The sequence below is a fragment of the Anolis carolinensis genome, chromosome 6 (genome assembly GCF_035594765.1).
Source record: "Anolis carolinensis isolate JA03-04 chromosome 6, rAnoCar3.1.pri, whole genome shotgun sequence".
Classification (NCBI taxonomy): Eukaryota; Metazoa; Chordata; class Lepidosauria; order Squamata; family Dactyloidae; genus Anolis; species Anolis carolinensis.
Genome location: NC_085846.1, coordinates 34,010,753 through 34,023,816, shown reverse-complemented (window position 1 = coordinate 34,023,816; position 13,064 = coordinate 34,010,753). Strand labels below are relative to the sequence as shown.

The window sequence follows — 13,064 nt, the reverse complement described above, 5'->3', positions numbered from 1 at the left end:
AACATATCCCAGACCCTACTGTTGACATGTATGATTGCTTTGGAACAACCTGTTTTTATTCTCAGCTTCCCCAACTGAGTCACTCAACTTCTATCAGCCAAATCTAATGTTCACAGAGTGCATCTCTGCACACGATTACACATCCACCGGTAGCAATTGGTGGGGGAATGGGAATGAAAGAGCCTGGATCACAGCTATTTTATTCCTTCAGATGGCTTGCTTGCCGGCATATCCATTTCCTGTGTTTTCAATGAAGCAAGTGTATGTCTCTCACACATATACACCAACATGTACATGTGTGCAGTGGGAGTGGGAATGCTCTTGGACTGAAACTCCTAGCAGCTTTAGCAATCACAGCCAGAAGGAAAAGCTAATGAGAACTCCAGTCCAACAATGTCAAGAGAATTGCACCATTTTGTTATATCTGCCACAAAATTTACAAAATTATGTATTCTACCATTTCTTTTATACATAGAGCTTCCCTCTTATATTGGTCTAGATCAGGTATGAGCAAACCGGCCCTCCGGGTGTTTTGGACTTCAACTCCCACAATTCCTAACAGCCGGTAGTCCAAAACACCTGGAGGGCCAAAGTTTGCCCATGCCTGGTCTAGATAAATGTTACTGTCACTGGCCTAAACACAATTACTTTACCCAAATACAGATCACCTATAAAATGAATGGGAAACTGATAGCATAAATGAGAAAGTTCAGCAAACAATACAGGCCATGGGGAAATATCAGTTGTTGTCGAAATAAAGTTATTTATTTATCATGTCAGAAGTAAACCAAGGGTACAAGTTGTAATGTATTTGAAAACACAGAAAAAGATAGTAAAGAGAGAATTTTTACTTACACTGTAACTGCAGCCAGAATAGTACTAGTGAAAAATTGGAAAGGTAGGGAAAGCCCTACTAAAGAATCGTGGTTAGAGAAGTTAATGGACATTAAAAATAAGGACGGATTGACTTTTTTGATTTAAAAAGCTACTGGGAGACCAATGAGAGAAACGAACTGGTCACTTTTGGAAGAATACCTTCAAGAAACTTTGAAATGAAGAAACTACGTCAATTGTTGATGGAAGTTAGAAGATTGTGTTGTCGACCGCGTTTCTAGGGGATCGGGCCCCTTAAGGAGAGAGCCGATCCGGTCCTGAGAGAACGGACCTTGGCGGAGCCAATAGGAGAATATGAGCCGCAATACAACCTGGAGCCGAAATGAAGAAGGTCCGCCAAAGTTGAAGGAAAATCCGCCAAGGAGTCTTTATTGAGCGATTCAGCTGAAAAGGACACTAGTAGCGATCATTCAGTCTACTAGCATATCTTACATTCAAAATAAAGCTATATTTATACAATGTTTCGGTCTGACAGCCCCTTGAATTTCCCGCCCCGCTCCCCCGCCCATCTGATCGCGGATAGGCTAGAAGGTTGAACGAGGCGGGCTTTCGTTTCCCGCCTTGCTCTGCTGGCCCAATGGAGAGCCGCTTTTTGTCCCCACTCGGGCCAATCAGAGAGGAGAAGGCGGGAGCTATTGAAACAATGAAATGACTGAGCAGGAAGGATCGGATTAGTTCTTGTCCGGCCGAATTCTAAAGGGATTAATGACAGCCATCAGGGGTTCCTGTCATGTACACTGATTTCAGATATGCCTTGAGGTGTCAAGGGGGGGAAGTAAGGATGGGTGGCAATGGGCTCAGCAGGGCGTCTTCCTGAGACGTCCTGGTTTTCCCTTTGGAGGAGATATGACAATGTTTGCCTTGAGGGCGAATCACCTTTTATTCGGCGACTCAAGCCCTATATTGTCCATGCACTCTGATTCTGATTAGGTTATGCGGCAGCGGATTAACCTTTTGTTTTGGGGAAGGTAAACCTGGGTCATAGGAGCTGGGGTTCATGTTGGGGTCAAAATATTTCCCATTTGATTTCATGATTTGACAATTATATGAAATAAAATGAAAAATAAAATAAAGTTGGAGCGTAAACCCAGCTGGGAAAAACACATATTTTCCGGGGATCCCAAAGAGTACAAATACATATAGGCAGATAGATAGATTTCAAGGAAGTAAGGGAGAATCCATAGAGGTGGGTTACATTGCATAAAGGGGAATCATGGATGATATAAACAATTGAAAACATTTGATAAGAACGAGGTTTACAACATCTGGGGAACCCAATATGGAAAGTCATAGAAGTGGAGTTCTAGCAGCATCATTTCACAATTCATGAAGTTAGCCCAACGATTAGAAATTCATACAACAGTGGGTCATGAGGGTGTCCAGGTACATACATGAGGAAAAGAGTTCATCTGTTGGTGGAAGGAATTCATAGAGATGGCATGGGGAAGAGGCACATGTGGGTTGCAGTCTTTTGAAGTATAAGATTTCACAAGTTCAGGGGTAGGTCTGGGGAAGAGTGTTCTTCTCCTTCATAAAATTATGAAGGTATGAATGAGACGTGGAGGGCACCCGTCCGGGCACCCCCTGGCAGCTGTAGAGAGGGTGAGGGTCTTTGGAGAACTATGTCTCCCCAGCGGGAGAGCGATCCCCCCATCCCCAGTTCACAGAAAGGGGCTAGGGATCTCCTAGAACCATTCCGCGGGTCACGGGGAGAGGAAAGTCCGGGATAAGGCTGGAGGAGAGCAGTCCGGCTTGAAAAGAGCAGTCGGTCCCGTTTGACAGTCAGCTGTTGAGGTGCCGAGAACCGGACCGATTTCGGTTCCGCTGGTGGTCCTTGAGTCAGGGGCCTTAGAAAGGGTTAGGACTAAAAGATGAGTGTGCTAGGGGTAATTTTGATAAAGATATGAGCCAATTTGTACCGTCCGCCGTATTAATCTATGGCGGAGAAGCCTCCGCCAGGGTTTAAAGATCAGACGGGTTAGTGAGAGGGAGAGAGAGAGAGAGAGAGATTGCATGCAAAGGAAGGAGTCAGAGAAAGACACAAAATAACCAGATAGAGAGTGTTACTGTTAAAATAAATGCTACTTTTATTGGGGGATTTGTTACATAGTTCAGGGAAGGGGAAAGTGAAGAAAAAAAAGATCTTTTAATAATAGTCTGCTGCGGTCCCGCTCCGTTCCTTTGGTGATGGATCTGCGGAACCCTCCGCTGCGGGTTCAAATTAATTTGAAAGCCGGGGTTTCGGTCATCAATTGGAAGTTGACCTAACCACACACACACACACACACACATACGGTTAGGGCTACCTTCCCTTGGAGTCTATTAATAGACTCCTTTTACCCTCCCAAAACCCTCCCCAACCAATCTTCTTTTTTTTCTTTTCTCCCCCTCCTCCCTTACCTTAAATACCTATATCCCCCCCCCCCCCCGCACACTCTTTCCCTTAGACTATGTCTATGTCGATGTAACACTGCGAAATCTTAATAAAAACCATTAAGAAAAAAAGAAAAGAAAAAGAAAACATAAAGTTCTTTATTGTGCACGTGGCAAGGATCAGACTGCATTGTAATAGGTGGTCTGTGGTTTGCTCTTCTCCACACTCACATGTCGTGGACTCCACTTTGTAGCCCCATTTCTTAAGGTTGGCTCTGCATCTCATGGTGCCAGAGCACAGTCCGTTCAGCACCTTCTATGTTGCCCAGTCTTCTGTGTGTCTAAGAGGGAGTCTCTAATCTGGTGTCAGCCACTGATTGAGGGTCCGAGTTTTAGCCTGCCACTTTTAGACTCTCACTTGCTGGAGTGCTCCTGCGAGTATCTCTGATCAGACAATAAAACAGCATAATGTTTAGATCTAACTGTATGTCAACGCTGGGAGTTGAAGTCCAAAATCTTGAAGGGTGTGCTGAGTTGGGAAAATCTGGTTTACAATTTTATGTTACAGTAGAGTCTCACTTATCCAACACTCGCTTATCCAACGTTCTGGATTATCCAACGTATTTTTGTAGTCAATGTTTCCAATACATCGTGATATTTTGGTGCTAAATTCGTAAATACAGTAATTACTCCATAGCATTACTGCATATTGAACTACTTTTTCTGTCAAATTTGTTGTATAACATGATGTTTTGGTGCTTAATTTGTAAAATCATAACCTAATTTGATGTATAATAGGTTTTTCCTTAATCCCTCCTTATTATCCAACATATTCGTTTATCCAACGTTCTGCCGGCCCGCTATGTTGGATAAGTGAGACTCTACTGTATTTTTAAACATTGGGAATTTGGATTATAGCTCTCTCCTGTGTTGTCTATTTCTGGTTTAATGGTTACTGCTAAAATCTGATATACAGAAGACCAAGGGCGAGGAAGTGAAATCCTAAATCTCTGGCTTGGATTGTGCATAGATTAATATGATGGACCAGAGGGGTGATTCACAGCTGTTGCTGCTATCTGAGTGAGAAGCCAGTGCCATGTCACCTATTAAATCCAGAGCTCAGAAATTTTAATTTATTTGACCTATATTTCCCAGAAACCCCTAGTTACATGGCCATTTAAAATTAATCCCCCTTTGTCCTCTCGCTATCCAAATTTTGACCCCACAAAAGTAGCTCTTCCAAACTCTGATTAAATCCAGGTGCTTTGCAAGATTTGTCACCAAGTCTCTTCTATCCCTGAAGGATGGGGCTGGCCAGCTTTCCCTGGTTCCTGACGTTAATTTGGTTACACTGGATGGACAGCCTCAATAAAGTGTCCTTTCAATACAGTTATTAAACGACTATCCGGTGAGAGATAAAGTGATCCATTCCTGCCCCCCTTCCGCCCCCACAGCCCTGCCATCAAGCTCTTGAGAAAGGTCTCCTCAATTACTCCACAGGCGGAAGGGCATGGATGTGTGTTAGAGAAATGGTCCCAATTTATAGATACCCTGCAGGGAGACTCTGATGGTATCAGCCCAAAGTACTTGGCGTTAATCACATTGGGCCCACTTACCTGTTTTGATGCCTTGGGCAAGCAGGGCTATAAAACCACTTGCCCATTGCCAGCCCGGTGAGTGAGCGAGACACACTGCCAAGCTTCTTCCCCATGTCTCAAACCATGAATGCCATTGGAGTGTCAGCTGTGGCTGAAAGCTACCAGACATTCAACCCCAGGGCTTACTTACAGAACAACTATATGCCACCCCGTGCTAACTTCACAAGTGAAGAATATGCTGTGCCTTGGAAACTCCGCCGACTGGCAGATGCCTTTGCCACAGGTACGTTTGCGTCTGTGTAACCATTTTCCCTGCAAGGAGATTTTCTGGGCATTTTTAAAAATGCGCACGAGAGAGCACATTTTCCTTAGAGAAAAATGTGCTCTCTCATGTGATCTTTAATAGTGGTTGTTTTTCAAAAACATAATTTCTCTTGGATTTTTTTGCCCAGTTGCTCCGTTTTTGTCAGCTATTTTTCACTGAATTATGAACATTTTCTTTCTGAATGCTAGGTCTACTAAATTGTAGCAAAATGCCCTTATAAAATCACCTTTGCAATCTATTTTATAAGCTCTGCAAAACCTGAGCTGTTATTACATCAAAGCAGAGCTTTCAATACCTAAGCATACTAGATTACAAGTCCTTTGTTTGTAATCTAGGTGGCTCAGCTGAACTTTTTACTTGATGCATGGAATTGTTGCTTTGCAGAATCTGTCACTGGAATAGACTACAGTATATCAACACGGTATATTTTTTTGAGAAAGCTCCATTTTTTTCATACATTTAGTGGCTGTCCCATTCAATACAATACAAAAGAACTCAGCTGATTATTTACGAGTAGTACCTTGGGTAAACCTGAGAGCACAGAGCGGTCATGTGTCCTGCTTTATGGTGGGTCCTCCATTTGCAAGATTGTCAGGTGACAGCCCTCTATTTAAGGGGTTCTCAAACTGAAAATTTGTCAGACTGAAGCTGGCTTTAAAATTAAAGAATCATAAAGGAGAAAGTGACTGAGCTAATATGATTATAGCCATATTTCCAGTTTGTAGTTTTGACTTTTGTGGATGTGATTTTTATGGATTTAACTGCAGTCTTCTCTATATCAATCTCTAGATCCTACACTGTAATTCTTTGGTCAACATCCTCTGGTCATGCTGGAGGATCCAGAGGTTTCTGGAGGGAACTCATCACTCTAGGAATCTCTAGGTCCTCCAGTGCAATTCTGTAGTCTATTTCTGTAAGAAGCTGACCATAGATTTGTGCTAGAAGATTTAGACATTTCTAGAGAGGTCTTCAGTCAGATTTTTAAAAAGCATTTTCTTTGTTCATGATTTTCCACTTTCACAGGGGTCTTGTGCCTCTAACCCGAGTATATGGAGGACTGACTGTGTAGTTTTCTGCCGGCATATACAGTATTTCTCTTTAGTTATAACTAATTCTAAATTTGCATTAAAAGTGTGCATATATAAGCATGCACATTTTTAATGCACACCTTTACTATCTGCTATCCTTTATTTTGATAACACACATCCTCTTTTTTGTGCTCAGGTGGGCACTACAGGCATGCCAATTCAAACGCTTCAACAAGCCACTAGCTAGCACTTCCCATCCTTAACATACAATGATGTCGAAAGCAGAACTGGATTTTTTTGTCGCCTTAAATATCCTTGGGGTTCCCAAATCCAATAGATATCCCTTTGTACTATTGTTGGCAAAATACAACCTGAGGTTGGGAATTCTCTCTCTTCTATCAAACAATGGCCAAAAAAGAAATAGCACATTTTATTTATTCTTCTCTGTTAAATTTTCTGCAGGGAAAATCTATGGCAAGACTCTTATTGATATTGGCACAGGGCCCACAATCTACCAGATTCTCAGTGCCTGTGACTACTTTGAGGAGATTGTGGCTACTGACTACTTGGAAGTAAACCGGGCTGAGATCCGCAGTTGGATTCACAGTGATGACCCAGGGGCATTTGACTGGTCCCCTTATATCCAGCACACTTGTAAGATTGAAGGCAAAGGGTAAGAAACAAAGGAGGGTATTGCCAGGTTTCAAAGGGCTACGTGAAGCAGGGGCAGGAGGGGCTTCTCAAATTGTTCTATCTGGCCCACTAGCCAGCAGAATGACTGTGTAATGGGATACATTTCAATTAGTGACCAAAAAATCAAACCTTTAGATCTGCTTTAAGAATATGCTTTCTAAGTCCAGCATAGGCTGGCTTATTAGTTCCCTTTATTTCTTTGGAGCAGAGGAGGATTCTGTGCATCCTGAGAGTCCACAAAATGACCCTTTGAATCTCCACTCTGGAATATTTGCATGTCCCCATAGTTTCCAGAAGGCCATCATGTTCACATAAACTTCAACCACAATTCATTGTAATTTACCACTGGCCTTGAAAAACTTGAATTACTAGATGTTTTGCTCTAAAACTTCCTCTGTGTGTTGCCAATTGGGAAAGGATTGTGGGAGCTGCAATGCCCATTATTAGGTCAGCAGTACTGTTATCCCCTCATTAGTCCAAGAGCAGAGTTAGGTGTATGTTGGCTTCCTGTTTTGTCATCGTCTCCTCTGATGGAGATTATCCAGACGCTATCTTACTGGTTTCCCATTAATTCAGCCATGTAAATCATGAAGCATAGGGACAAACCTTCCAACATTTCACAGATGAAAACTGGGACACAATTTACCAAGTAATATCCAATTGTGGTCAAGAAAGCTAAAACTGACATGCTAGAAAGGGATGCAGTAATTTGCCTTTTCCTGATTTGCATGAAGGATAAGATTCCGCCTCCTCCTTTCCTCTCCCCACTTGCTAAGCTAACAGAGTACAAATTATTTTTGTGCTTCAGACTGGCTTTGAGAAATTGAAATAAACTGGGAACAAAGGGGAGAAGTGAAGGGAAAGAAATTGCAATGCTTTAAAAGCAAGTGTAAAAATAAGGACTGTCCTTGTCAAATTAGGACAGTTGGAAAGTATGCTGGCCCATGACACTTCTCATTGTCGTACTTCAATTAAAGTCTCATAATTCAGGTACAGTAGAGTCTCGCTTATCCAACCTTCGCTTATCCAACGTTCTGTATTATCCAACACAGTTTGCCTTTTAGTAGTCAATGTTTTTGCAGTCAATTTTTCAATACATTGCAAAGTTTTGGTGCTAAATTTGTAAATACAGTAATTATTACATAACGTTATCATGTATTAGGGGCCCCTGGTAGCACAGTGCATTAAAGCGCTGAGCTGCTAAACTTGCAGACGAAAAGGTGCCAGGTTCAAATCCCAGGAGCGGAATGAGCGCCCGCTGTTAGCCCCAGCTCCTGCCAACTTAGCAGTTTGAAAACATGCAAATGCGAGTAGATCAATAGGTACCGCTCCGGTGGGAAGGTAACGGCGCTCCATACAGTCATGCCGGCAACATGACCTTGGAGGCGTCTACAGACAACGCCGTCTCTTCGACTTAGAAATGGAGATGAGCACCAACCCCCAGAGTCGGTCACAACTGGACTTATCGTCAGGGGAAAACCTTTACCTTTTACTATCACGTATTGAACTGCTCTTTCTGTCCATTTGTTGTAAAACATGATGTTTTGGTGCTTAATTTGTAAAATCATAATGCAATTTGACATTTAATAGGCTTTTCCTTAATCCCTCCTTATTATCCAACATTTTCGCTTATCCAACATTCTGCCGGCCCGTATATGTTGGACCTGTTTTTTTCATACTCACAAAGTATTTGTAGTAGTTCTAACCACAATCAGGGGATGACTTTTGTAAAGCTCGTGACTAGTTAACTAGCCATGCAAATCACCTCCAAATGTTATGACAAGAATGGGGTACAACAATATCCCAGAGGTCCTAGAGCACGTGGTGGCCTCGCAGCTCCAGAGATTCCTGGAGGAAACAGAGGCCGGGCTGTGGCGCAGCTGTTGAGCAGCTGCCTTAAATCACTCTGACCATGAGGTCATGAGTTCGAGGCCAGCCCGTGGCGGGGTGAGCACCCGTCAATTAAAAATAAAAAATAGCCCCTGCTCGTTGCTGACCTAGCAACCCGAAAGATAGTTGCATCTATCAAGTAGGAGATAAGGTACCACTTATAAAGTGGGGAGGCAAGATTAACTAATTTACGACCTGGAATGAGGAAGTGCCGTCAGTGTGGATGATGAAGCAGCTGCTCCCCCCTGTGGCCAGAATCAAACATCCCCTCAGAAGAACGTTAACTTGCCTCTGCGTGTGTCTCTCAGTCTCTGTTTGATGTGTTTATGGGCATTGAATGTTTGCCCTATGTGTGTTATAATGTGATCCGCCCTGAGTCCCCTTCGGGGTGAGAAGGGCGGAATATAAATACTGTAAATAAATAATAAATAATTATCTAGATCCATTTCAGTCTGGTTTTAGGCACAGAGTTCAGCTGAGCTGCTGAACTTGTGGACCAAAAGGTCCCAGGTTCAAATCCCGGGAGCGGAATGAGCGCCCGCTGTTAGCCCCAGCTCCTGCCAATAGAAGAAGGTACCAATAGGTATCAATAGGTACCGCTCCGGTGGGAAGGTAATGGTGCTCCATGCAGTCATGCCGGCCACATGACCGGAAGATGTCTATGGACAATGCCGGCTCTTTGGCTTAGAAATGGAGATGAGCACCAACCCCCAGAGTTGTTCATGACTGGACTTAACATCAGGGGAAACCTTTACCTTTACTTTTTACAGGACTGAGATGGCTTTGGTCACCTTGGTAGATGATCTACGTGGAGAACTAGACAAGGGGAGTGTGTCCCTGTTAGTTCTCTTGGACTTCTCAGAAGCCTTCGATACCATCAACCATGGTATTCTCTCTGGGATGTGACTTGAGGGCACTGTCCTACAATGGCTCTGTTCCTTCGTGGAAGGACATACCCAGAAGTTGTTACTGGGGAATGCCTGCTCAACCTCATGGTCATTGTCTTGTGGGATCCCACAGGGTTCTGTACTTTCCCCTATATTGTTTAACAACTACACGAAGCCACTGGGAGAGATCATCCATAATTTTTGGATTTTGGTGCCATCTGAACACAGATGACACCCAACTCTAATACTGATTTCCACCAAAAGCCAAGGAAGCCGCTGAGCCAGTGTCGGGCAGCTGTAATGGACTGGATTAGAACAAACAAATTGAAATTGAATCCAAACAAAACAGAGGTCCTCCTGATAAGTCGTAAGGCAGATTGGAGTATAGGGTGGCATCCACAGTTTGGGAGTCCTTCTGAACTCATCACTAAGCATGGAGGCACAGGTGTCAGCAGTGGCCGGGAGGGTCTTTGCACAATTAAAACTTGTGTGCCAACTGCTCCCGTAGCTTGAGAAGCCAGACTTGGCCATGGTGGTCCACGCTTTGGTTACATCTCACTTAGATTACTGTAACACACTCTACGTGGGGCTGCCCCTGAAGAGTGCCCGGAAACTTCAATTAGTTCAAAGAGCTGCAGCCAGGTTACTTACAGGTGCTGGACCCAGACAGCGTACAACCCCTCTACTACAGCACCTGTCCTGGCTGTCAATTTGTTTCCGAACTAAATACAAGGTGCTGGTTTTGACTTTTAAAGCGCTAAACAGTTCAGGTCCATCATACTTATCTGACCACATCCTCATAACCACCGTCCTGCTCTTTAAGATTTTCAGGCAAGGCCCTACTCTCATTCCACCACGGTCACAAATGCAGCTAATATCGACGAGGGAGGGGGCATTTTCGGTGGCCTCCCCGGCTCTGTGGAACACCCTCACAAAAGAAATTAAAACAGCTCTCTCCATTTCTTATTTTAAGAACCAATTAAAAACTTTTCTGTTTAGACAGGCCTTTAGTGAAGGAAACTAATCTGGAGTGATAAAAAAACCCTATAATGCTATGGACTTGAACAAAGTGCAATATAACTTGATATGATACCACAAGAATGTGAATGTATATTATTATTGTTTTAAATTGTTTATTTTATGTTTTATACTTATTACCAATGTATTTGGATTGTTGTTTACATGTTTTGAACATGTTGTAAGCTGCTTTGGGTTCCGTGAGGGAGAAAAATGGAATATAAATATTTATTTTATTTACTGTTTTTGGGAAAATCCATTCACACTTCCCCAGGTATTGTGAAGAATCCAGGTCGGACTATAGGGAATACTAGGTTGAGGTAGCAGCAGCTGATGCTGGTATGAGCCCATGCCAATCAACACATTCTGTTGCTTTGGCTTTGCCAGAAGAAACCGGAAGAAATATTGACTGGAGAAATGGTAGTCTAGTTCTGAACAAAGTTTTTAAACGTTATGTCTTAAAAACTACAGCACCAAGTATCCTCAGCCAGGCTAACTTTTTTTGCTTCCTTTTTTTTTGCTCCTGGCTCCTGTAGGGAACCCTGGAAAGAGAAGGAGCAAAAGCTGAAAAAGAAACTGAAGAAGATCCTTCCCATCGATGTCCACCAGCCCAAACCACTAGGTTTTGTGCTCAGCCAACCAGCTGATGCCTTAGTCTCTGCCTTCTGTATCGAGGCCGTGAGCCCAGATCGAGAGAGTTTTGACCGAGCTCTTCAGAACGTCACCACTCTTCTCAAACCTGGAGGCCATTTCCTCATGATCGGAGCTTTGGAAGAGTCCTTCTACTTGGCTGGAGAAGCCAAACTGTCAGTTGTCCCCATGAAGGAAGAAGACGTCAAGGAATCCTTTACGAAGGCTGGCTATCGCATCCACGATTTTCACTCCTACACTATGCCACCAAGTCTGAAGATTGGTGTGGATGATGTACAAGGCATCTTTTTCATCAACGGGCAGAAGTCAGCTTGATTCTCCATTGCTGAATGGCTCAATCCTGCCCAGCCACAACTAAAGAAATATCCTATTGCATTGTATGTAGCTAGAAAAACAGCTTGTTCACTGTTACTATTACCTCCTGTATTAATATCACAATACTCAAGAGCTGTGCACTGTCTGGTTTTCTTGATTCCATCTTTAAATTAATCTTCTCTACACAAAATAAGACTAGTTGCAGTAACTGGGACAAATCATGCTACACAGTTCACTGCTTTGATGGCCCAAGGAAGCAGTAAAAAGAAATAAATGTTTAACCTTCATGACCTTGTCCACTGGTGATTCATTTAACCATTCTGTAGTGCCAATAGTTTAACAACAGAGAACATCATCCCCCTCTAGAGACCATCCAAATCCCATAGTTGCCCCAGGGCTATTTTTGCAGTCCGTGGGCCACTCCATAAGTTGTACTCCATTGCAATACATCTATAGTATATAACAAAAAACAAGAGAGTCATGCTTACAGAACCCTTTAAGGGGTACAATTCTCCTCAAACAAGGCACAGCCCTTCTCTAAATATTTTTAGCAACAAACAAGAGTGTTTTCATTATGTGGCATATAAACACTTAAAACTACAATAGATTTATTTATTTTGTGTCAAAAGCATTGCATAAATAAATAAATATAAAACGGATGAAATAAAAGGAGCACAAGCAGCTAAATAATTTTAGACCAAAATGAGCAACAGTGACCATATAGTCTGTAGCTTTAAACAGTTCTGCCTCTGTGAATGAGGGAAGGCATTGTGGGCAAGCATACAGATGCTGAGTTGTTTGTTCTGCTCCACAATCACACAAGGTGGAGGATTCTTCTAGGTAGTGCCATTTTGCCAGGTTGTCTATTGATCTGCCAAATCCACTTCTGAGTCTGTTCAGGGACTTCCAAGTTGCCCATTCTCGGTTTGTCCCGGGAGGAAGACCTTTGTGGGGGGCCATCCAGTTGGAGTTGCCTGATTTTGCTGCCCACAGCAGTATTCTTGCTGTTGCTGGAGGAATACATAGAGAAGTGGTGGTTCTCATGAAACATTTCCTTGATTTACGTCTACTGGGATGAGGCTGATAGCCATATAGTGGGTAGCTTTCACGGTGTTCAACCTTATTTATCTCGCAATTGGCAGCAACTTCCCATCGCACATTGGTTGGGGGGGGGGGGAGTGGGCAATGCCATCTAGATTATGAAGTCTTTCAGCAGGTGTAAGTTTCCAACCCAAAGCACTGTTTTATTACAATAGATGTAACCATTTGCCATGAAGCAAGGTGAGCAATTGTCAGGATATCCACCCTACCCCCTGAAATCTTGGATGGATACAGCTCACAAGAAGGAACCCATGCCTTTAGCTAATATTTCCGCATCATATCACCCACCAAG

General features: G+C 43.1%; 1 protein-coding gene across 1 annotated transcript; it reads left to right on the top strand.

Moving 5' to 3' along the window:
- The first annotated feature begins 4,921 nt into the window (after positions 1–4,921).
- Positions 4,922–11,958, top strand: pnmt (phenylethanolamine N-methyltransferase). The gene is made up of 3 exons (XM_003222557.4): positions 4,922–5,148; positions 6,681–6,891; positions 11,242–11,958. The coding sequence occupies exons 1-3, from the start codon at positions 4,977–4,979 to the stop codon at positions 11,669–11,671; spliced, it is 813 nt and encodes a 270-aa protein (XP_003222605.2). The 5' UTR covers positions 4,922–4,976; the 3' UTR covers positions 11,672–11,958.
- Positions 11,959–13,064: the final 1,106 nt, after the last annotated feature.